Genomic DNA, 24948 nt, shown 5'->3' with positions numbered 1-24948 from the left:
GCTGATTCCTAGAATGTTGACATTCACTCTTGCCATCTCTTGTTTGACCACTTCCAATTTGCCTTGATTCATGGACCTGACATTCCAGTTTCCTATGCAATATTGGTCTTTACAGCATCGGACCTTGCTTCTATCACCAGTCACATCCACAGCTGGGTATTGTTTTTGCTTTGGCTCCATTCCTTCTTTCTTTCTGGAGTTATTTCTCCACTGATTTCCGGTAGCATATTGGGCACCTACTGACCTGGGGAGTTCCTCTTTCAGTATCCTATCATTTTGCCTTTTCATACTGTTCATGGGGTTCTCAAGGCAAGAATACTTAAGTGGTTTGCCATTCCCTTCTCCAGTGGACCACATTCTGTCAGCCCTCTCCACCATGACCCGCCCGTCTTGGATTGCCCCACGGGCATGGCTTAGTTTCATTGAGTTAGATAAGGCTGTGGTCCTAGTGTGATTAGATTGACTAGTTTTCTGTGGGTGTGTTAGTTGCCTAAAATGGGTAGCCCTTTCCTTCTCCAGGGGACCTTCCTGACCCAGGAATCAAATCCGGGTCTCCCAAGTTGTAGGCAGATTCTTTACCATCTTTTATTTTTTCATAGGAGACATTTAGCAGTGTTAGAGAAATTTTTGGCTGTCACCACTGGGGGGTAGTTGTGCAGTGCTGCTGGTATCTGTCTAGTTAGTAGAGCCCAAGGATGCTCTTAAACATCCTGCAATGCAAGGAGTTGACAATAATGCCAAGGTTGGGAAGCTTTGGAATTAAGACTTAAAGAAAATGAGGGTATCCGCCATGTGGAGGTGAGGGAAGACCATTCTAGGCAAAGAGAACAGCCATGGCAAAAGCCCTAAGGTAGGAGTGTGGCATGCTTTCTGGAGGAACTGAAAGTACACCCAGAAGAGGAACAGGAGATGAGGTAAGATGATTAATATGGGCCAGAACATGTAGTACCTTAGAGGTCGTTGTGGGGACTTTGGCTTTTATTCTGAGCTATTGGAAGTTGCTGGCTCAAGATGAGGACTGCAAATTAACCATAGGGGCCATTGGTGACTACAGCAGAAGCTGTTTTGGTGGAGTAGTGGGGACCTGATTCAAGTGGGTGAACAGAAAGTGAGGAATGGGAGGCAGTGAGTATAGACAATTCTTTTGAGAGTTTTGATACAAAGAGGAACATAGAGATGGAACAGTGGCTGGTGGGGAAAGTGGGGTCGAGAAGGTTACTTTTCTTTTAAAAGGTAGGAGAGTAAGAAAGGCATGCTTGTATATTGATGGGAATCATCCCTTAGTGAGGGATGAAAATGACGTAGGAGAGAAAGAAGGGAGAATTGGTGAAGCAATGAGTTTAAAGAAGTTTATGTTTTTTATTCCTCTGTTTCATTTTAGTGGGATTTTTAAGAGGAATAGTCTGTTATTTTAACTAAAAGGCCCTTTCACTCTTAAAAAATTATTTTATTCAGGTATAATTGACATGCAGCATTGCATAAGTTTAGGATGTACAGTGTGTTGATTTGATGTATTTATGCAGTTGACCCTTGAACAACACAGGGATTGGGCACTGACATTCTGCAGTTGAAAATCCACCTATAACTTTATAGTCAGCCCTCTATATCCTTGGTTTTCCCATATCTGGTTCCAGATCTCGAGTTCCACTAACCCCAGATTAAAATAATCACAGATAGTGTAGTACTTCTTTACTGAAAAAATCCACATGTAAGTGGGCTCACATAGTTCAAACCCATGTTGTTCAAGGGTCAACTGTATATTGTAATATGAAACTTGGCATTCCCATGTAAGAATAAGAGTTTCAGCCTCTATTTTGTAAATAAACAAACCAAGGCCTTGGCTCATACAGTGGAGAAGCTGTATTTCATATTTACTTACCCATTATCTTCCAGGTCAGATTCAGTTTTTCAGTTCCCATCCTTCTAGGACCTCAATGACATTTGAATTTTGCCTCCAGAAAACATTAATTTCCAACCAGCAAGTAAACAGAAGTTGAACCAGTCTTTTAATTTTTTTTTTTAACAATTTAAAGAATATTTACTTTTTGGCTGCATTGGATCTTAGTTGCAATTCATGGGCTCTTCATTGCATCATGCAGGCTCAGTAGTTGGGGCACTTGGGCTTAGTTGCTGTGTGGCATGTGGGACACTAGTTCCCCGACCAGGGATTGAACCCATGTCCCCTTAATTGGAAGGTGAATTCTTAACCATGAGACTACCAGGGAAGTCCCCGAACCAGTCTTTCTTTAAATCACCAACTTCAAAATTTGGGAAAATATGTTCAGTATAGTTAAGCATCTTATGTCACATTTATATGAAATTATAGCAAAAGTAATCAAGTGCACCCTTAATTGATTTTTACCCTTTCAGGCAGTACTGGTTTCTGGTGTAACTCTCCTTTCCATGCACAATTTTGGGTTTGTTTGAAAACAGAGTGGACCCCAAACACATGGATTATGAAAACAAGAGGACCTAGTAAATCAGATAATGTGTCCTGTTGTCATAGCAACTGGCTTTTGTTTGAAGGTTGGCTTTAAGGATTTTTGGTATCTCAGCAACTCAATCAGCACTGCTTTTGACCTTTGTTTACCAGGACAACGTGAAGGATCTGACTAAGCTATGGTATAGTTGGCACCTGGTTGCATGAAGAAATACAGAAACAGTGGGCTTACATTAGGAGGTTATAATAAAAATGGAATTATAGCAGCTTAGTAGTATATTAGGAATTGCTGCTAGGAGGAATTCACAGAAATGGAAGATTATTGTTTGCCACATTATGCATACAATAAACTACATTCTACATACAAATTCTACATACAAATACCTTTCCTGTTCTTTCATATCTTCTCTCAATAATAATTATTGAGCACCTGCTGTATGCTAGACTCTGGGTACAGTTCTGTGTCTTCATGGAGCATACTGTTTGAGCTACAATGGGTAGGATCCCTCTGTAAGGTCATAGGCAGGGATCATATTTCTTATATCACTGCATTAGTTTGCTAGGGGCGCCATAACAAAATACTGCACAGACTGGGTGGCTCAAACAACATAAACTTGTTTTCTCATAGTTCTGGAGGCTGGAAGTCCCAAGATTAATGTGTCAGCAGGTTTGGTTTCTTTGGAGGCCTCTTTCCTTGGCTTTCAGATGGCTGCCTTTCTGCTGTGTTCTCATGTGGTCTTTCCTCTGTGCACATGTGCATGCCCAATGTCTCTGTGTATCCAAATTTCCTTTTTGTATGGAGATAACAGTCAGATTAGATTAGGGCCCACCCTAATTGCCTCATTTTAACTTAATCACGTCAGTTTAGCTCATAATACTGTATCCTCTGGATCCTCAAAATTCATGTTCTTCTCATATGCAAATACAATCATGCCCATCCCAGCAGCCCCAAATTCTTAACCCATTCCAGCATCAATTTTTAAGTCCTAAATCTTATCTAAATGAAGTATGTATGAGAGATACCAATCAAGGTATAAGTCATCCTGGGCTTCCCAGGTGGCTAGACAGAGGAGCCTGACAGGCTATAGTCCATGGGGTCGCAAAAAGTTGGACACAACTGAGCAACTGAGCATGCATGTGCAGCCCAGGAAGCCCTCACCCACATTGGGCTTCAGCTGGCATAGTGGTAAAGAATCTGCCTGCAATGCAGGAGATGGGGATTTGATCCCTGGGTCGGGAAGATGCCCTGGAGTAAGAAATAACAACCCTGTCCAGTTTTCTTGCCTGGAAAATTCCATGGACAGAGGAGCCTGGCAGGCTGCAGTCCATGTGGTCACAAAGAGTTGGACATGACTAAGTGAGCACACACACACATAATTCATCCTAAGACAAAATTTCTCTTTAGCTGTGAACCTGTGAAATGGAACAAGTTAACTGCTTCCCAAGTATGGGAAGCAGAGGATAGTCATTCCCATTCCAAAAGGAACAAATTGGAAACAAGAAAGGGGTCACAGGTCCCAAGCAAATTTGAAGCCTAGCAGGAAAATTCCATTTTAAGGCTCAAAATAATCCTCTTTGGGTTAATACTGTCCTCCAGGCCCACTGGTGTGGTGGGCCCACTTGGGTGGCAGCCTTGCCGACTGAAACCACCAGGGTTCAGACACCCTAATGGCCTCATTTTAACTTAATCATCTCTTGAAAGACCTCATCTTTAAATCTAGTCACATTCTGAGGTACTGAGGGTTCAACATTTGAATTAGAGGGGAGGTATGTATTTTAGCCCATAGCAGTCACTCAGTATGAGTAATCAGCTGTCAAACTTTGTTAGTTTTGCCTATGTAATAATACTGTTTTCTTCCAATACTATGAAGTACTCCTTTGACAGTCCCCATTGGAGCCCTGCCTTCTGTTTCATGAAGGTGGGTACTGGTGTGAGCTCATAGTCTGCACCAATAGCCAAGGGCACACAATGGCCATCATCATTTTTCATCCCCAGGAATTAACGTAGAGACTCAAGGAATAACAAGGGGCAGCTTCTATAGTAATCCTTACTATCAGTATGCTTTAGTTGGTGTTGAGAGGTTTCAGGGTAAATAGCAGATACAAAGCATCCATGGAATGTTTGTATGCGTTAGAAGGGTTAGGGATGGTGATGAGGAGGAGATGGCCAGGATTCTCTTAACCATGCTGCTGGCATAATCAAACCAAAGGGACAGGCTCCGTTACCAAGTTATCACGGAAGGACTCTTAAGGTTTTTCCCAAGAACTTTGCCCATGTGTTGGGGGCCAGAGTGAGGTACTCCGCCCATGGCAAAGGTCATGAGGAAGGAGGCTTGACATACGCAAAGGCGGGATCGAGCCTCAGGAGTCCCCCTGGAAATCCTCGAGCATCTACCCCCATAACCAGAGCCTGCCTACTTTACTACTTTGTGCTCTTACCTACACCTCTGACTTTACGGGGGGCTGTCCCCCACCACCTCTTTCGGAGAAGGAGTTAACCTAGAGCTCCAGTCAATAAAAACTCTTGGGTGTGACAAGAGTGTTTTAACCTACAAACTCCTCTGAAGGTTCTCTAGCCTGCCTGACAGGCTCGTCCGGCCACATATGATTGCTCACAGCCTCCCAACCGTGAGAGGCACGAGATGCTTTAAACCTTCTAAAAACAGGTTCCTTAGAAAAGTTAGAAAACTATTAGTATAAGTATAATGGGCTGATTAGAAATTGTGTTGGTGAAGGGTTTTTCATTTGTTGAGCCAATGTTTGTTGCTAAGTCTCCACATCCCCTGCCCTTACACACATTAATGAATATATAGAAGAAATAAGTATTAACCTTTGATATTAATCACGTTAGACCTTAGGCTAAGTAGATTCTTTCCTTAACTAAAACCCACTACACCCTCACCCTGTAGGAATGTAACTTTACTTGGGTGGCGTCTGTTTTGAGAATAATCAGCCCTGGAGAAATAAGTGTCCTGATTGACTGACCGCTGTCACAAGGAGAGGGTCGTAAATTGTCAGCAGGCCCCCCTGGCCAGAAGATGATGTAACACCCCTAAGACCTCTGTATACATTTGTGTGAAGCACCTGACTTTAATAAAAGTCAGGACTGCTGTCCCCACGTGACTTTTGTATAACATCTCAGTGTATAAAAACAGACTCTGGAAAATAAAGAATTGGGATCAGTTTCTCGAAATACTGGTCTCCCCATGTTGCTCTCTCTCCCACTCTGGCTGAGTCTCCATCTGGAGCGCGGAACCCACCATGCTTACTAATTATGCCTGGGCTTCTAAGATCCGACCTGGGAGGCCTCAGTGTCTCCTCTCCTTCGGGAGAATGGAAGGACGCCTGCGGCCTACGTAAGTGGTGCAAACTTCTTGTCTTGAAGTTTTATTGGTCTCCCGCTTAAACCAAGCTACTCAGCCTCTTTTCTCCACTGAATTTTCCTACTGAGCTATCCTTATTCTATTACTCTTTATATCTTTAATTAATATCTAATTGAAGCTATTGTATCCTGATCTTCGCCTACGCCGTCTCTCCTTCGAATACCCTGGATCAGCCGGGGCTGGTCCCCGGCACCCATGGAAGTTATTAGGTGCTCTACCAAATTCAAAAAGCCAATTTAATAGAGACTAGAATATAGAGCTCCAGTGGCTCAGATGGTAAAGAATCCACCTGCAATGCAGGAGACCTGGGTTTGATCCCTAAGTCTAGAAGATCCTCTGGAGAAGGAAATGGCAATGCACTCCAATATTCTTGCCTGGAGAATTCCATGGACAGAGGAGCCTGGAGGGCTACAGTCCAAGGGGATCGCAAAGAGTCAGACATGACTGAGAGACTAATACTTTCACTTTTTTTTCAGAATATGGTCAGAATTTCATAATCCACATAATACTTTTACATTTGTAATACACTTAGAACTTTCAAACATTCCAACATTAAAACATTCTTATGTGATCATCTCAAGTAATTTGTGAAGTAGACTAGAGAAGGAGAGGGCGGCATAGAGGTACCCAAGGCCAGTAAATAAATGCCAAGAGCCGACTCATTGGAAAAGACCCTCATACTGGGAAAGATTGAGGGCAGGAGGAGAAGGGGGTGACAGAGGATGAGATGGTTGGATAGCATCATCGAATCAATGGACATGAGTTAGAGCAAGCTCTGGGAGATGGTGAAGAACAGGGAAGGCTGGCATGTTGCAGTCCATGGGGTTGCAGATTCAGACTCGACTTAAGATACTAACAACAACAACAACAGAATAGCAAGGCTAAGGTTGAACCTACATCATTGATTCCTGGCCTTTTAACTCTATAGCTCAAACATTGTTTATTTTCATATGTCCTTGTGTCAAGCTAATGGATAGGGCTCTCTGTAGAGATAACAAGAATTTTAAAACATTTGGGACTCGAAGAAAGGATTTAGTTACCATGGTCATTCTCTTCCATGCCCTTTCTTTCCTTTCTCCTAGGAAGCATGTCTTCTGAGGTGGCATTTGGATGGGTGGGTGGGATATTTGAAACAGAGAAGTATGAAGCGAATTGAAAGGTCATTGTTTACTTGAAATGGAACAAAACCTTAGTTTAGCTCCTTGGTTACAACAAGAATAAGTGTCACAGTTTCTTTAGAGAATTATTAAAGACGCTCAAACCAGAGAAAGTGCCATGTCTATGGCACTTTAGGATTTGTCAAAACCCAATAAGCAAAGCAACGCTTCTGCTGAAATGTGAAAGTAACATTTTTTTTGGTTCTACAGAACATTGTTTTATGTTAAGTGTTATTTATAATAGGATTTGAGAAATGTACCTTCTTGTCTGACTGCTGCAGGGCTGATTACCATAGAGCTTGAAGAGAAAATTATCAGAGATGAGTTTTTGCTTGACTCCTGATTTTGTGCTCTGGGCATGAGGAGTTCTCTGTTCAGGAGGAGCTCTCTGTTCAGAAGGAAGCTGTAAAGGAGTTTTTCACCAAAGGGCCAGGAGCAGTCTGTGACTTAACATCACTTTACCTCCAGGAAAGGTAAACCTGGGATAGCCCCACAGCAAGCCAGAGGCTGATGGCTTGGTATATCCTGGGTTGTGGATTAGTGAGGCAGAGCTGCTGATGGCTGAGTGACTGCATGTACCTCCATCCCCTGAGAGGGGAACACCAGCATAGCTCTCAGGGCCATGCCATGGAGGCTTTGTCTCCTAGCTGAGATGCTGGGGGCTCCTTCTCCAGCCAACCACAGAGATAGGTTGGCCTGCCATTCCAAAGGGCTGTCTTCTTTTATTCTTTTGTAGCACAATGACCCATTACAGCCATCAGCAGTCCCCCTACTAGCTCCTCTTTGGGGACCCCCACATCTTTGAAGATCTCCTAGGCTTGAAGTTCTGCATGTCTCTGGATGCCTTTTTCCAGGTCAACACTGCTGGTGCAGAGATGCTGTATCGGACTGTGGGCGAGCTGAGTGGAGTGAACTCTAACACCATCCTCCTTGACATCTGCTGTGGAACTGGCAAGTGGCAGCCCAGGGCAGAATCTGCATGCAGCTTATCTCCCTACCGTCTACCCTGCACCCAGGGCCCTTGCAGACTGGGAGGTTGTGGTAGTGGTATAGGCATAAGCTCACTGGTCTCATACCCTAAAATACCCTCCTCTTATTCTCTCCTACTTCTTCAGGTGTGATCAGCCTCTCTGGCCCAGTATACCTCCTAGGTCCTTGGGATTGAGTTGGTGGAGCAGGCGGCAGAGGATGCCCGGTGGACAGCAGCCTTCGACAGTACACTGCTTACCTTCTGGGGAGAAATTAAGAGTTGTTGTTGTTCCTCTGCCGTGGGAAAGAGCGTGCACTGTATCCACGACTGTGGGGAGGAAGGGAAAGTATTCTGGAGTGGTCAGAGTTGGATCCTGATGGTTTTCCAAAAGAGGTCCCAATAACTAATCTCCCCCCCTTTTATTTTTAAATTGAAGTATAGTTGATTTATGTGATGTGAGTGAAAGTTGCTAAGTCGTGTCCGACTCTTTGCGACCCCATGTGCTGCAGCCTGCCAGGCTCCTCTGTCCATGGAATTCTCCAGGCAAGAATACTGGAGTGGGTTGCCATTTCCTTTTCTAATAGTTGATTTATAGTGTTGTGTTAGTTTCAGGTGTATAGCAAAATGATTCATATATATATATATATATATACACATACATATATATTCATTTTTAGATTATTTTCCCTTATAAATTATTACGAAATATTGAGTGTAGTTCCCTGTCCTAAACAATAGGTCCTTGTTGGTTACCTATTTTATATATAGTAGTATGTATCTGTTGATTTATCCCTCCTGAATTTATCCCAAACTCCTAATTTATCCCTCCTGAATCATTCTTTTTTTCTATCCAGAAAAAGCCTAAAGAAAGGAATAAGCCTAGTTGATAGAAAGGGAACTTGGCAAAGCTTTAATATAAAAGAGCCTTCTTGACATTAGACTTACGAGGCATCATAACATAATACAGTCAGTTTCAAACTATTTTTAGCAATAAGATCTTTTCTTTGAACAAAATCTTCTGCCAAATGCAACATAGAAAAAAGATTTTATCTCCCCCTCTACCTCACCCCCAGACAGTTCCTGAGGCTCTGTGTGAAAGCCTCCAATACAGCAGAAGGAGCACTTGAGTTATAGTCAAGGTTTTCTTCTTGGTATAGGTCCTTAAATACTGTGTGAGTTGCTGAGTTGTAAAATAATACATTTAGTCTCTCAGGTGAAAGTCTCACTGAGATACTGCAAGGGAAGTGCATTGGAAAAAATGAAGCAGGTCTAAAGCATTTCTTTCATTGTTAGGCAGAAATATGCTAGATCCAATGGGAAGATCCCTGGCTTCTGCATGTTTCCATAAAGCTGAAGTTCCCCACCCCCAACTGCTGGGCTTGTTCTTTTTTTTTCATTTATTTATTTTTATTTGAAGGATAATTGCCTTACAATATTGTGTTGGTTTCTACCAAACATCAGCATGAATCAGCCATAGTTTTGCCCATGTCCCCTCCCACTTGAACATCTCTCTCACCTCCCTCCCTGTCCCACCCCTCTAGGTTGTTACCAAGCCCTGGTTATGGCATGTGGGCCTCTCTCTTGCAGGCATCACCAACTGTTAATTCCACCCTGGTCAAGCAGAGATTTTGCCACAGCTACTAAAGTCAAAGGAAGATGGGCAGTCAATTGTTGCTGTGGTGAACCCAGCCTGGGCAGGACTGTGTAAGGATGACTAGCTTTCCTGTTACAGAGCAAGTTAGGCGTTTCCATGATGTCCACCAGCTTTGGTTCTTCACATCTACACCTTGGTAAGGCTGCTCTTAGTGGGCTGGCTCTGAACCTGCTTCTCCTCTTTATTCCTAACCAGTCCTGTGTGCTTACCAGTTGGGAGTTTGTGATAACCTGGACCATGATAGTTTAATTATATTAATAGCAACATGTTTCCTCCTTCAGACTACCAGGTGGTTCAAGCCAATCACAACTGCGGGGCCATCCACACTCTAGTTTTTATTTCCTACAAGCCCCATGGTGAAACCACAAGGAACATCATTGAGTGAGTCTTGACTTCATTTTCAGATTATCTTTTCCTGATGATCAAAGTAATCCTTAATGTTATGTTTATTGTGCAGAATTTGGAAAGCATAGAGAAGTGAAAAGAAATAAAAAAGTCATTATACTATCATCAAGTGTTAGTTATGGGGCCAGATCATGGATGAGGCAAGTAAAGCAACCCACATTGGGTATAAAATTTAAGAGGATACCCCAAATCTTAATAATCAAGACACATTTAAAAATTATTTATGTATTTATTAATTTTTGGCTGCACTGGGGTCTTTGTTGCTGTGCTGGGGCCTTCTCTTAAGACAGAGCATGGGCTTTAGGTATGAGGGCTCAGCAGTTGTGGTGCACAGGCCCAGCTGCCTTGAGGCATGTGGAATCTTCCTAGACAAGGGATCAAACTGTTGTCCCCCTCGTTGGCAGACAGATTCTTAACCACTGGACCACCAGGGAAATCCTCAAGAACATTTTTAATGCAATATTTAAAAAATTAAAATTAGTCCAAAATATCTGTGAACAAAATACTAAGTTTTTTACTAAGTGAGATTCATTCCTATACTTGCTAAACCATGCCTTATTCATCTTACTCTAGTCCTGGCCCTACTTTCAATAAAACTTTATTTATAAAAGCAGGCAGCCAGTCTGCAGGTCATAGTTTTACAATTTGATTTTCCAGATTATTGTATGAAGATATCATTTGTCTTGATTACTGAGTTTGGGGCACCCTTTTGCATTTTGCACCCACAGTGAATGCCTCCTGCTTTATTCCTAGTTCTGACCCTGGTCAATTATTTTGATCTTTGAAATGTTCTTTTCTTGTAATCTATCTCTCTCTCTCTTTTTACATAAGTAACATAACTTCTTTGTAATATTTAAACAATGTAGGTAATCATAAAGTACAAATGAGGGAATTCCTTTGCAGTCCAGTGATTAGGACTCTGTGCTCTCACTGTCAAGGGCCCGGCTTCACTCCCTGGATGGGGAACGAAGATCCCACAAGCTGTATGGTGTGGCATAAATAGATAGGCAGACAGATAAATTAAAGATGATGTACCTAGATGAAAGTGCAAATTAAAAGGAAATAAATTGAGCTTTCAAGTTAGTGAGCTAGAAAAAGAACAGTGACGTTAAGAATAACTGAAGGAAGAAATCACTAACATTTTAAAATTCCAGAAATTAATGAACTACAAAACAAAAAACCTATAGACTTCAACAAATAAACCGAAGATATTATTGGAAGAAGAAAATGAAATAGATAAGTAAACCTAATCAAGAATATAGTCTTAAATGAGAAAAAGAGTATAACTATAGGCATGAAGGCATTTTTAAAAATTTAAAGAAGTACTTTGTATAACTCCCTCCTAATACTTTGAAAACCTAGGTGAAATGGAAGATTTTTGAGAAGAATGCAAAGGCTAATATTAATTCTAGAAGCTATAGTAAACTTTAACATACCAGTACCCACAAGAAAAAATTAAGAAAGTAGTTAAAGAGCTTCTTCTACCCAAAATAAAGTCATGAAGCCCATATATTTTCACACTCTTATTTCCTTCTCTTTTCTTGAATACTCTTCCAGTTGTCCTTTATTTTCATTATACAGTTTAAAAATGTTTATATATATATTTATGAAGATGGGACCTCAAATCACTGAGGAACAAATGAACTACTTAATAGATTAGATGGTGGTTGACAACTGGGAAGCCAAAGCAAAAAAAAAAAAAAAAAGATTGGATCCATATCTCATGCTGCAGACCAGGATAAATTATAGAAGAGTTGAAGATTTAAGTGTAAAAGGAGGAAATCATAAATATACCCTAGGAAATCAGAGAATTATTAAAAATAATCTTGAAGTGTAGAAACCCTAACTATGAAAATTCAGAAGCCATATAATAAAAGGTTGTTAAGTGTGGCTACATAAAACATAATTTCCTTTGTTACACAATACACAAAAATGATTTCAAAATGGATTTAAATAACTAAATATAAGAACCTGAAACATGGGAGTACATCTCTTTGACCTTGGGTTAGGCAAAGCCTTCTTAGAAATAACATCAAAGACCTAAGGAACAGCTACAAGAATGCGTGTGTGTGTGTGTGTGTGTGTGTGTGTGTGTGTGTGTGTGTGTAAGTGTGTAATTGAACATCATCAAAGGTAAAAAAAAAATAACTTTTTGTGCTACAAATGATACCATCAAGAAAGTGAAAAGAATCCACAGAATAACAGAATAGGAGAAAATATTTGAAAAATCATTTACCTGATAAGGGACTGGTGTCCAGAAGCCAGGTACAGAAGATCACATAATATATGATTTCATTTATAGGAAATGTCCAGACTAGGCAGATCTCTAGAGACAGAAAGTAGATTTGTTGCCTAGGCCTTAGAGTCGGAGAAGGCAATGGCACCCCACTCCAGTACTCTTGCCTGGAAAATCCCATGGATGGAGGAGCCTGGTAGGGTGCAGTCCATGGGGTCGCTAGGAGTCGGACATGACTGAGAGACTTCACTTTCACTTTTCACTTTTCATGCACTGGAGAAGGAAATGGCAACCCACTCCAGTGTTCTTGCCTGGAGAATCCCAGGGATGGGGGAGCCTGGTGGGCTGCCATTTAAGGGGCCGTGCAGAGTTGGACATGACTGAAGTGACTTAGCAGCAGCAGCAGTAGGCCTTAGAGTGGGGCTTCCCTAGTGGCTCAGCAGTAAAGAATCTGTCTGCTAATGCAGGAGACTCTGGTTCGATCCCTTGGTTGGGAAGATCCCCTAGAGAAGGAAATGGCAGCCCACTCCAGTTTTCTTGCCTGGGAAATCCTGTGGAGAGAGGAGCCTGGTGGACTACAGTTCATGGGGTTGCAAAGAGTCAGATACGACTTAGCGACTGAACAACAACAGGGCAGAGGATCGGGGGTTTGAGGAGAAATGGGGAGTGACTGCTAAGGAGTTAATGAAAATATTTCAAAATTGATTGTTGTTATAGATGCATAACCCTGTGACTATACCAAAAACCACTGAACTGAATAAATGATTGTGCTTTATGGTATCTGAATTATATTACAATAAAATAGTTTAGAAAATCAATAACTTGCTTGATAAAAAACATCAAAAGCAAAGAGAGGAGAAAACATACAAACTGGAAAAAATTTGCAGTTCATATCACAAAGGCTTTTTTCCTTAATTTAGAATAAACTCCTGGAAATAGATAAGAAAAAACACAATAGCCTAAAAGGAAAATGAATGCATGATATAAAAAGAAAACATAAATGTGTTTATGACCCACGAGAGGAAGTTCAGTGTCTTCCATTACAGTGAAAATGCAAATTAAAACTACCCTGAGATACCATTTTTATATCTTAGATTGGCAATTTCATAAATTTGATAATGTACTGTTGGCAGTACTGTGGGGAAACACAAATCCTAAAAATTTACCAATCAAGGTGTAAATTAGCACTATCTCTATGGAGGGAAATTTAGCAATATGGATTAAAATTATAAATGTGTACATACCCTTTGACACAGTAATTCCATTCCTGAGGCTTTGTCCTACAAATATACTGACATACATTGATTGATTGATTGCAATATTGTTAACAGCAAATGATGAAATAGCCTAAAAGCCCCATCAGTGAGGAACTAAGTTAAATTAAATATGCTACATCCCATACAATCGAATACCATTTTTTCCTAACTTCCTGGCCCTCAGTTAAGTTCAGTTCAGTTGCTCAGTCATGTCCGACTCTTTGCGACCCCATGAATCACAGCACGCCAGGCCTCCCTGTCCATCACCAATTGCCGGAGTTTACTCAGACTCATGTCCATCGAGTTGGTGATGCCATCCAGCCATCGCATCCTCTGTCGTCCCCTTCTCCTCCTGCCCCCAATCCCTCCCAGCATCAGAGTCTTTTCCAGTGAGTCAACTTTTCACATGAGGTGGCCAAAGTACTGGAGTTTCAGCTTTAACATCATTCCCTCCAAAGAAATCCCAGGGCTGATCTCCTTCAGAATGGACGGGTTGGATCTCCTTGCAGTCCAAGGGACTCTCAAGAGCCTTCTCCAACACCACACTTCAAAAGCATCAATTCTTTGGCGCTCAGCTTTCTTCACAGTCCAACTCTCACATCCATACATGACGACTGGGAAAACCATAGCCTTGACTAGACTGACCTTTTTTGGCAAAGTAATGTCTCTGCTTTTCAATATGCTATCTAGGTTGATCGTAACTTTTCTTCCAAGGAGTAAGCATCTTTTAATTTCATGGCTGCAATCACCATCTGCAGTGATTTTGGAGCCCCCCAAAATAAAGTCTGACACTGTTTCCACTGTTTCCCCATCTATTTGCCATTAAGTGATGGGACCAGATGCCATGATATTAGTTTTCTGAATGTTGAGCTTTAAGCCAACTTTTTCACTCTCCACTTTCACTTTCATCAAGAGGCTTTTTAGTTCCTCTTCACTTTCTGCCATCAGGGTGGTGTCATCTGCATATCTGAGGTTATTGATATTTTTCCCGGCAATCTTGATTCAAGCTTGTGCTTCTTCCAGCCCAGCGTTTCTCATGATGTACTCTGCACATAAGTTAAATAAGCAGGGTGACAATATATAGCCTTGACGTACTCCTTTTCCTATTTGGAACCAGTTTGTTGTTCCATGTCCAGTTCTAACTGTTGTTTCCTGACCTGCATATAGGTTTCTCAAGAGGCAGGTCAGGTGGTCTGGTATTCCCATCTCTTTCAGAATTTTCCACAGTTTATTGTGATCCACATAGTCAAAGGCTTTAGCATAGTCAATAAAGCAGAAATAGATGTTTTTCTGGAACTCTCTTGCTTTTTCCATGATCCAGCAGATTTTGGCAATTTGATCTCTGGTTCCTCTGCCTTTTCTAAAACCAGCTTGAACATCTGGAAGTTCACAGTTCACGTATTGCTAAAGCCTGGCTTGGAGAATTTTGAGCATTACTTTACTAGTGTGTGAGATGAGTGCAATTGTGTGGTAGTTTGAGCATTCTTTGGCATTGCCTTTCTTTGGGATTGGAATGAAAACTGACCTTTTCCAGTCCTGTGGCCACTGCTGAGTTTTCCAAATTTGCTGGCATATTGAGAGCAGCACTTTCACAAGAGGGCATCAGAGGGCAGACACACTGAAACCATAATCACAGAAAACTAGTCAATCTAATCACACTAGGACCACAGCCTTGTCTAACTCAATGAAACTAAGTCATTCCCGTGGGGCCACCCAAGACGGGCGGGTCATGGTGGAGAGGGCTGACAGAATGTGGTCCACTGGAGAAGGGAATGGCAAACCACTTAAGTATTCTTGCCTTGAGAACCCCATGAACAGTATTAAAAGGTAAAATGATAGGATACTGAAAGAGGAACTCCCCAGGTCAGTATGTACCCAATATGCTGCTGGAGATCAGTGGAGAAATAACTCCAGAAAGAATGAAGGGATGGAGCCAAAACAAAAACAATACCCAGCTGTGGATGTGACTGGTGATAGAAGCAAAGGTCTGATGCTGTAAAGAGCAATATTGCATAGGAACCTGGAATGTCAGGTCCATGAATCAAGGCAAATTGGAAGTGGTCAAACAGGAGATGGCAAGAGTTAACGTCGACATTCTAGGAATCAGCGAACTAAAATGGACTGGAATGGGTGAATTTAACTCAGATGACCATTATATCTATTACTGTGGGCAGAATCCCTCAGAAGAAATGGAGTAGCCATCATGGTCAACAGAAGAGTCCGAAATGCAGTACTTGGATGCAATCTCAAAAACGACAGAATGATCTCTGTTCGTTTCCAAGGCAAACCATTCAATATCACAGTAATCCAAGTCTATGCCCCAACCAGTAACACTGAAGAAGCTGAAGTTGAACAGTTCTATGAAGACCTACAAGACCTTTTAGAACTAACACCCAAAAAATATGTCCTTTTCATTATAGGGGACTGGAATGCAAAAGTAGGAAGTCAAGAAACACCTGGAGTAACAGGCAAATTTGGCCTTGGAATACGGAATGAAGCAGGGCAAAGACTAATATAGTTTTGCCAAGAAAATGCACTGGTCATAGCAAACACCCTCTTCCAACAACACAAGAGAAGACTCTACACGTGGACATCACCAGATGGTCGACATTGAAATCAGATTGATTATATTCTTTGCAGCCAAAGATGGAGAAGCTCTATACAGTCAACCAAAACAAGACCAGGAGCTGACTGTGGCTCAGATCATGAACTCCTTATTGCCAAATTCAGACTTAAATTGAAGAAAGTAGGGAAAACCACTAGAGCATTCAGGTATGACCTAAATCAAATCCTGGCCCTAGGTAACCACTAATCTACTTTGTCTTTATGGATTTGCCTATCCTGCACAATTCATACAAGTGAAGTTCTTTGCAAATGTGGTCCTTTGTATCTGACTTCTTTCTCTTAGCATGATATTTGTAGGGTTCATCTGTGTTGTAGCATGTAGCAGTACTTCATTCCTTTTTATGGCTGAATAATATTCCATTCTATAGATATACCACATTTTATTTATTCACTCGTGAGTTGATGGGCACTTAGGTTGTTTCCTTATTTGGCTATTATGAGTAGTATTGCTATGAATATTCATGTGCAAATTTTTGTGAGAACATATATTTTCATTTCTCTTGGGAAGATACCTAGTAGTAGAATTGCTGGGTCATATATACCTATTTTAACCTTTTGTGGAACTGCCAGACTATTTCCAAAGCAGCTAGCCCATGTTATATTCCCAGAAGCAGTATGTGAATGTTTCACTTTCTCTATATTCTTGTCAAGTCTACTGTCTGTGTTTTTTGTTATATACATCCCAGTGGGTGAGAAGTGGTATTTCTTGTGGTTTTGATTGCATTTCCCCATGGTTAATGATGTTAACCATGCATTTCCCTGTGGTTAATGGTGTTGAGCATTTTTTCATGTTTGTTGTCCATTTGTATATATTCTTTGGAGACCTGTTTATTTAGATGTTTTGCCCATTTTTCAGTTGGGTCATCTTTTTATTATTGAGTTTTAATAATTCTTTTAAAATTATAGATACAAGTTCCTTATCAGATACATGATTTGCAAAAATTCTCTACTATTGTGTGGGTTGTCTGTTCACTTTCTTGACATTATCCTTTGAAGCACAATATTATTTAATTATGATGATGTCCAGTCTGTTTTTTCTTTTGTGGCTTCTGATTTTGGTTATAAGGTATGTTACTAAGTGGAAATAGCAAGGTATTCATAATATTTTTGTAAAAAAGGGCAAAAGATGAACAGAATATTTATTTGTATTTGCTGTATATGCATAGAGAAATTGGTAAGTTTTATAAGAAACTGATAATTGAAAAAAATTAAAATGAAAAGGACTTCCCTGCATTCTAGTGGTTAAGAGTCTGCATTTCCACAGCAAGAGGCACAGTTTTGATCCCTGGTCAGAGGACTAAGATTCCAAATGTCATGCCACATGGCTGGAGGGGGGAAAAAAAAGAAACTGCTAATAGTAGTTACCTACTGTGGAGGAAAACTACAGGGATGGGAGTCAGAGGTAGGGAGAAACTTCATTATATATCTTTGCATGTTGTTTCACTTTTGAATAAAATGAAAATATTTTGCAAAACAGCAGATTAAAAATGCAATGATTTAGAGTAAGCCTTGGATTCTGCTAATGGTCAGACTGAGTAAAACAAGCAACATGGTATCAAAAAGGCAAGAAAATTTTATTTTGAAAAGATGGTATGTGCACGTGGTAGAAAAATTAAAACAATATAAAAAAGTGCTTGTGCATGTAGTTAATGAGTCTTTTTTATTCCTGGCTCCTAGTGCTTCAGATGTCACTACTCTTACTAGTTTCTTGTGTAGCCTACCAGAGATATTCTGTGTGTGTGTGTGTGTGTGTATGTGTACACATCCTTCTTTATCTCTTTTTGAAACAAGTGGAAACAGACTATAAACACTGTTCTAAAGGACCTAGAGATTATCATATTAAGTGAAATAAGTCATACAGGGAAGGACAAATATCATATGATATCCCTTACTTCAGTCAGTTCAATTGCTCAGTCATGTCCAACTCTTTGCAACCCTATGGACTGTAGCACACTAGGCTTTCCTGTCCATCACCAACTCCCAGAGCTTGCTCAAACTCATATCCATTGAGTTGGTGATGGCATCCAGCCATCTCATCCTCTGTTGTCCCCTTCTCCTCCTGCCTTCAATCTTTCCCAGCATCAGGGTCTTTTCCAATGAGTCAGTTATTCGCATCAGGTGGCCAAAGTATTGGAATTTCAGCTTCAGCATCAGTCCTTCCAATGAATATTCAGGACTGATTTCATTTAGGAGTGACTGGTTTGATCTCTTTGCAATCCAAGGGACTCTCAAGAGTCTTCTCCAACACCACAGTTCAAAAGCATCAATTCTTCAGTGCTTAGCTTTCTTTGTAGTCCAACTCTCACATCCATGCATGACTACTGGAAAAACCATAGCTTTGAAGAGATGGACCTTTGTTGGCAAGGTAATGTCTCTGCTTTTTAATATGCTGTCTAGGTTGGTCATGGCTTTTCTTCTAAGGAGCAAGTGTCTTTTAATTTCATGGCTGCAGTCACCATCTGCAATGATTTTGGAGCCCAAGATAATAAAATCTGTCACTGTTTCCATTGTTTCTCCATCTATTTGCCATGAAATGATGGGACCAGATGCCATGATCTTAGTTTTTTGAATGTTGAGTTTTAAGCCAGCTTTTTCACTCTCCTCTTTCACTTTCATCAAGAGGCTGTTTAGTTCTTCTTTACTTTCTGCCCTAAGGGTGGTGTCATCTGCATATCTGAGGTTATTGGTATTTCTCCCAACAATCTTGATTCCAGCTTGTGCTTCATCCAGCCTAGCATTTCACATGATGTACTCTGCATATAAGTTAAATAAGCAGGGTGACAATACACAGCCTTGACATACTCCTTTCCCAATTTGGAACCAGTTCATTGTTCCATGTCCGGTTCTAACTCTTGCTTCTTGACCTGCTTACAGGTTTCTCAGGAGGCAGGTCAGGTGGTCTGGTATTCTCATCTCTTGAAGAATTTTCCATAGTTTGTTGTGATCTACACAGTCAAACTGTGGGGCTTCCCCTGTGGCTCAGCTGGTATAGAATCTGCCTGTAATGTGGGAGACCTGGGTTTGATCCCTAGGTTGGGAAGATCTGCTGGAGAAGGGAAAGGCTACCCACTCTAGTATTCTGGCTTAAAGAATTCCATGGACTGTTTAGTTCACGGGGTTGCAAAGAGTCAGACAGGACTGAGCGACTTTCACACTCACACAGTCAAAAGCTTTGGCGTAAATCAATGAAGCAGAAGTAGATGTTTTTCTGGAATTCTCTTGCTTTTTCTATGATCCAATGAAATCACTTATATGTGTAATCTAAAAAGGTGATGTAAACAAACTTATTTGCAAAACAGAAATAGACTCACAGACATAGAAAACAAAATTATGGTTACCAAAGGGGTTAGCAGTGGTTAGTGGGGAGATAAATTAGGAATTTGGAATTAACATGTATACACTACTATATATAAAATGGGTCTTCCCAAGTGGAACTAGTGGTAAGGAACCTGCTTACCAGTGCAGGAAATGAAAGAGACGTGGGTTCGATCCCTGGGTTGAGAAGATCCCCTGGAGGAGGGAATGGCAATGCACTCCAGTATTCTTGCCTGGAGAATCCCATGGACAGAGAAGCCTGGCAGGCTACAGTCCATGGGGTCCCAGAGAGTCAGATGCAACTGAAGTGACTTAGCACACAGCATGCACATAAATAAAATAGATAAACAGCAATGACCTGCTGTATAGCACAGGGAACTATATTCATTATCTTGTAATAGCCTTTAATGGAAAAGAATTTTAAAAAGAATATATATATATATATTATATATTATAAAGAATATCTATATTATATATATTGTATATAATATATATGTATAACTGAATCACTTTGCTGTACACCTGAAACTACCACAATATTGTAAATTAGCTATACTTCAATTAAAAAAGTTTTAAAAACCACTGTTCTGCACCATGCTTGCCACTTAACAAAAGACTTTGGAGATTGTTCTACAATGATGTAGAATCTATATCAGTACTTATAGGTCTACTGGATTTTTTAGTATAGGCTATATAGTTTTAACTTCCATAAATATGGATCGCAGCCATTCTGACTGGCGTGAAATGGTACCTCATAGTGGTTTTGATTTGCATTTCTCTGATAATGAGTGATGTTGAGCATCTTTTCATGTGTTTGTTAGCCATCTGTATGTCTTCTTTGGAGAAATGTCTATTTAGTTCTTTGGCCCATTTTTTGATTGGGTCATTTATTTTTCTGGAGTTGAGCTATAGGAGTTGCTTGTATATTTTTGAGATTAGTTGTTTGTCAGTTGCTTCATTTGCTATTATTTTCTCCCATTCTGAAGGCTGTCTTTTCAACTTGCTAATAGTTTCCTTTGATGTGCAGAAGCTTTTAAGGTTAATTAGGTCCCATTTGTTTATTTTTGCTTTTATTTCCAATATTCTGGGAGGTGGGTCATAGAGGATCCTGCTGTGATGTATGTCAGAGAGTGTTTTGCCTATGTTCTCCTCTAGGAGTTTTATAGTTTCTGGTCTTACATTTAGATCTTTAATCCATTTTGAGTTTATTTTTGTGTATGGTGTTAGAAAGTGTTCTAGTTTCATTCTTTTACAAGTGGTTGACCAGATTTCCCAGCACCACTTGTTAAAGAGATTGTCTTTAATCCATTGTATATTCTTGCCTCCTTTGTCAAAGATAAGGTGTCCATATGTGCGTGGATTTATCTCTGGGCTTTCTATTTTGTTCTATTGATCTATATTTCTGTCTTTGTGCCAGTACCATACTGTCTTGATAACTGTGGCATTGTAGTAGAGCCTGAAGTCAGGTAGGTTGATTCCTCCAGTTCCATTTTTCTTTCTCAAGATCGCTTTGGCTATTTGAGGTTTTTTGTATTTCCATACAAATTGTGAAATTATTTGTTCTAGCTCTGTGATCCAAAAGTCTACAAATAATAAATGCTGGAGAGGGTGTGGAGAAAAGGGAACCCTCTTACACTGTTGGTGGGAATGCAAACTAGTACAGCCACTATGGATAACAGTGTGGAGATTCCTTAAAAAACTGGAAATAGAACTGCCTTATGATCCAGCAATCCCACTGCTGGGCATGCACACTGAGGAAACCAGAATTGAAAGAGACACATGTACCCCAATGTTCATCGCAGCACTGTTTATAATAGCCAGGACATGGAAACAACCTAGATGTCCATCAGCAGAAGAATGGATAAGAAAGCTATGGTACATATACACAATGGAGTATTACTCAGCCATTAAAAATAATACATTTGAATCAGTTCTAATGAGGTGGATGAAACTGGAGCCTATTATACAGAGTGAAGTAAGCCAGAAGGAAAAACACCAGTACAGTATACTAATGCATATATATGGAATTTAGAAAGATGGTTACAATAACCCTGTGTACGAGACAGCAAAAGAGACACTGATGTATAGAACAGTCTTATGGACTCTGAGGGAGAGGGAGAGGGTGGGAAGATTTGGGAGAATGGCATTGAAACATGTAAAATATCATGTAAGAAACAAGTTGCCAGTCCAGGTTTGATGCACGATACTGGATGCTTGGGGCTAGTGCACTGGGATGACCCAGAAGGATGGTATGGGGAGGGAGGAGGGAGGAGGGTTCAGGATGGGGAACACATGTATACCTGTGGTGGATTCATTTTGATATTTGGCAAAACTAATACAATTTTGTAAAGTTTAAAAATAAAATAAAATTAAAAAAAAATAAAAATAAAATGTATTCCAATTGAAAAAAAAAACTTCCATAAATATGTCATTTAACTTGTCTGTTGCTAATTAATTTTAAGGTTGTTTCTACTTTATTGTTATCATAATGTTAGTGAATGTCCTTGTACATATATGTTTGTGTATTTGTGCAATGACTGTATATATTGGATGAATAAGTGTATGTGATGATATATATATATTTGAGATAAATTCCTGATGTGGAATGTCTGGGTTAAAGGATATATACTGTTAACATTTTCATGTATTTTCTAACAGAGCTCTAGAATCAACTTATCAAAAATATTCTTGTGCTTGTGATTGGAAGTACACCGAAGTAATTAATTCATTTAAGGAGAATTGAAATTTTTACAGTATTTTTTCTGTTCAGATATGTGACCTGTCTCTTAAATTACTGTAGGCTTATGTGATTCTTGAAATTTTTTTCCAATATAGGTCTTTTTTCTTAAGTTTAATATGACACTGTAAAGTTTTTCATGCTATTATGAAAGGGACCTTTTTCATGAATATTTGCTAACTGGTTATTGGAGATTTTGGGTCAAGCTACCTATTCTTTTATTTGCTTTATACATTTTCCAGTTGATTCTCTTGCATATTCTTGGTAGCTGGTCATGATTACCTTATAAAAACAGTTTTGTCTCTTTCCTTCAAATACTTTTTTCCCCCTCATTATATTGGATAGAAGATGTTCCCATGTAGGAATGATAGTGCATATCTTGTCTTGTTCCTTATTTTAATAGGCAGTGCTTGAAACTACTGAGTGTTAGCCAGGGAAACCAGAACTCTTCTTCTTTGTTGGTTTGAGTGTAAATTAGTACAACATTTGCAATTGTTATTTATTGATTGATTTTGGCTGTGCTGAGTCTTCATTGCCGTGCAGGCTTTCTCTAGCTGGAGCAAGTAGGGGCTACTCTCTATTTGTGATGTGTGGGCTTCTCATTGTGATGGCTTCTCTTGTTGCAGAGCACAAGGCTCTAGGGTGCAGGCTTCTGTAGTTTCATTGTGCAGGCTCAGTAGTTGTGGCACGTGGGCTTAGTTGCTTCAGAGCCTGTGAAATTTTCCCAGACCAGGGATCGAATCCATGTCTCCTGCATTGACAGGCAGATTCTTAACCACTGGACCACCAGGGAAGTCTAATAAAACATTTTTAAACAACTGTTTGGTCATACATATCTTAGGGCCTTAAAAACATACAGACTCTACTTAAAAACATACAGTTCTACTACATAACTAAAAATGTATGCAAAAATTTTACTGTCAGAGTATTGATGAAGAGATTTTTTGAAATAGCAAAAGGTTAGAAACAACTTATATTTCCAGTGGCAAGGAATTAGATAAATAAGCTACATTACATTTATTTAATGAAATACCATATAGCCAATAAATAAGAGGTAACTACATATAATATAGTGGAAAGATGCTCATGATACATTATTACTTGAAGAAATTGTTGTAAAGCAATATGTATAATATGTAGAGTGTGATTCCACTTTAAGACACCAATTTAAATGTACATACTTGGGAAGATATATCCTAAAAATTTAGCAGCAGTTATTCTTCACTGAATGGTGAGCTTATAGGTGAATTTTTGTTCTAAATTTTCAATAGAGTAAGTCAGTAATATATATTAATTACATAGTGTTTGCAGATTATACAAAAATGTGTGATGCTCCATTTACCATTGAACCCCTACTTTGTGTTACACACTAAGAACACAGAGATGAATAATAAGCAGTTTTGGCCTCATTTCTACCCTTAAAAAGATTATACACTCCCATGAGGAAGATGGTTAAGAAAAAACAAACCCAGGTAGTTACATTAAATATGATAAGTGCTATTATAGAGAGAAACATGGGGCTGTGGGAACACAGAGCAAGGGCTTAAATTATAAGCAATTGGATTCCTGTAGTTTCTCCTTGGTTTATTAAACTGATACTAGGATTGCTTTCTATAGCTTGTGCTGTCCTCCAGACTCCACTAAGAAGCTCCTTGGCAAGCCTTTCATCCTGAGACAAGCTGTGCCTGTGGATCTATTCCCCCACACCCCTCACTGCGAACTGGTGCTTCTCTTCACTCGATACGCAGCCTCTTACAAGCCTGTCGGCTCTTTGTTAAGGTTGAAGTGTCAGTAACTTCCAGGTTTGGCATATTGTGACATCACAGACCCTGAAAACATTACTGAGGAAACCAATCTTTGGATCTTGAGCAGGAAGAATAAGTGGGCCTCCTTCCCGAGGCAGATTTATAACCTTAGTTTTCAGGTTAACTGGCTCTCATGCAAATTTGCCTGGTTGTGACCATTCTTTGGATGTGGATCTGGACTATTCCTTCCTTTTGCTGTCAGCCTGTCATGGCTTGCTTGATCCCAGTTTATAGCCTGTCTCCTCCGTCTGGTTCTGCCTGTGGTGGGGTGACAATTGAGCTTTTCTCTGTATGTGGTCATAATTTCACATTGACTCAGATAGATGTGTTCTGCATTCATGAGGTAGCTGTGGATTAGAATTAGAAACAAGTCTAGCTTTTTCAAAAAGCAGAGTAAGCTATGAAGTGATTGCAGAGTGGCTGTGTGATCTCAGTAGAGCTTCATTCCTTTGGGTTTTTTAGGCTAGAACAGCCTTTAAAAGTGTGTTTACCCTTAAGAGCAATACCCCCAATTACCTCTCACCTATGGAAGGAGAAGTGATTGTAGTAGAGACCCTATGGGGAAGGAGAGCTTCAAAGAAGAAACTGAATACCTATAATTGTGCTATGTAGTATGGAGGCAGAAAGTTCCAGAACCCCCTAATGATCCAGTATATACTATAACAAACTGGATATTGAAACTGACATTCTCTAGTCATGATTTCTTCAACTCTGGACTTGATCTTGGATATGTGCCCAACAATTTAAAAAAAAAATTTTTTTTAATGTTTATTTTTTAAATTTTATTTTATTTTTAAACTTTACAATATTGTATTAGTTTTGCCAAATATCGAAATGAATCCGCCACAGGTATACCCGCGCTCCCCATCCTGAACCCTCCTCCCTCCTCCCCCCCCACCTCCCTCTGGGTCGTCCCAGTGCACCAGCCCCAAGCATCCAGTACCGTGCATCGAACCTGGACTGGC

The 24948-nt window shown here is 40.1% G+C and overlaps 1 protein-coding gene across 1 annotated transcript in view; it reads left to right on the top strand.

Moving 5' to 3' along the window:
• TRMT2B (tRNA methyltransferase 2 homolog B) overlaps positions 1–24732 on the top strand; it is a 53000-nt gene extending 28268 nt beyond the window's left edge. The window contains 8 exon segments of the mRNA XM_027535431.1: positions 4305–4444; positions 7316–7453; positions 7717–7935; positions 8008–8015; positions 8106–8195; positions 9538–9654; positions 9886–9985; positions 23796–24732. Of these exon segments, the coding sequence (XP_027391232.1) occupies positions 4305–4444; positions 7316–7453; positions 7717–7935; positions 8008–8015; positions 8106–8195; positions 9538–9654; positions 9886–9985; positions 23796–23973 (990 nt within the window). The 3' untranslated portion in view covers positions 23974–24732.
• The last annotated feature ends 216 nt before the right edge of the window (positions 24733–24948 follow it).

Source organism: Bos indicus x Bos taurus, chromosome X (assembly GCF_003369695.1).
Source record: "Bos indicus x Bos taurus breed Angus x Brahman F1 hybrid chromosome X, Bos_hybrid_MaternalHap_v2.0, whole genome shotgun sequence".
Lineage (NCBI taxonomy): Eukaryota > Metazoa > Chordata > Mammalia > Artiodactyla > Bovidae > Bos > Bos indicus x Bos taurus.
The sequence above is the reverse complement of the archived record's forward strand: the minus strand, read 5'-3'. Positions and strand labels throughout refer to the sequence as shown.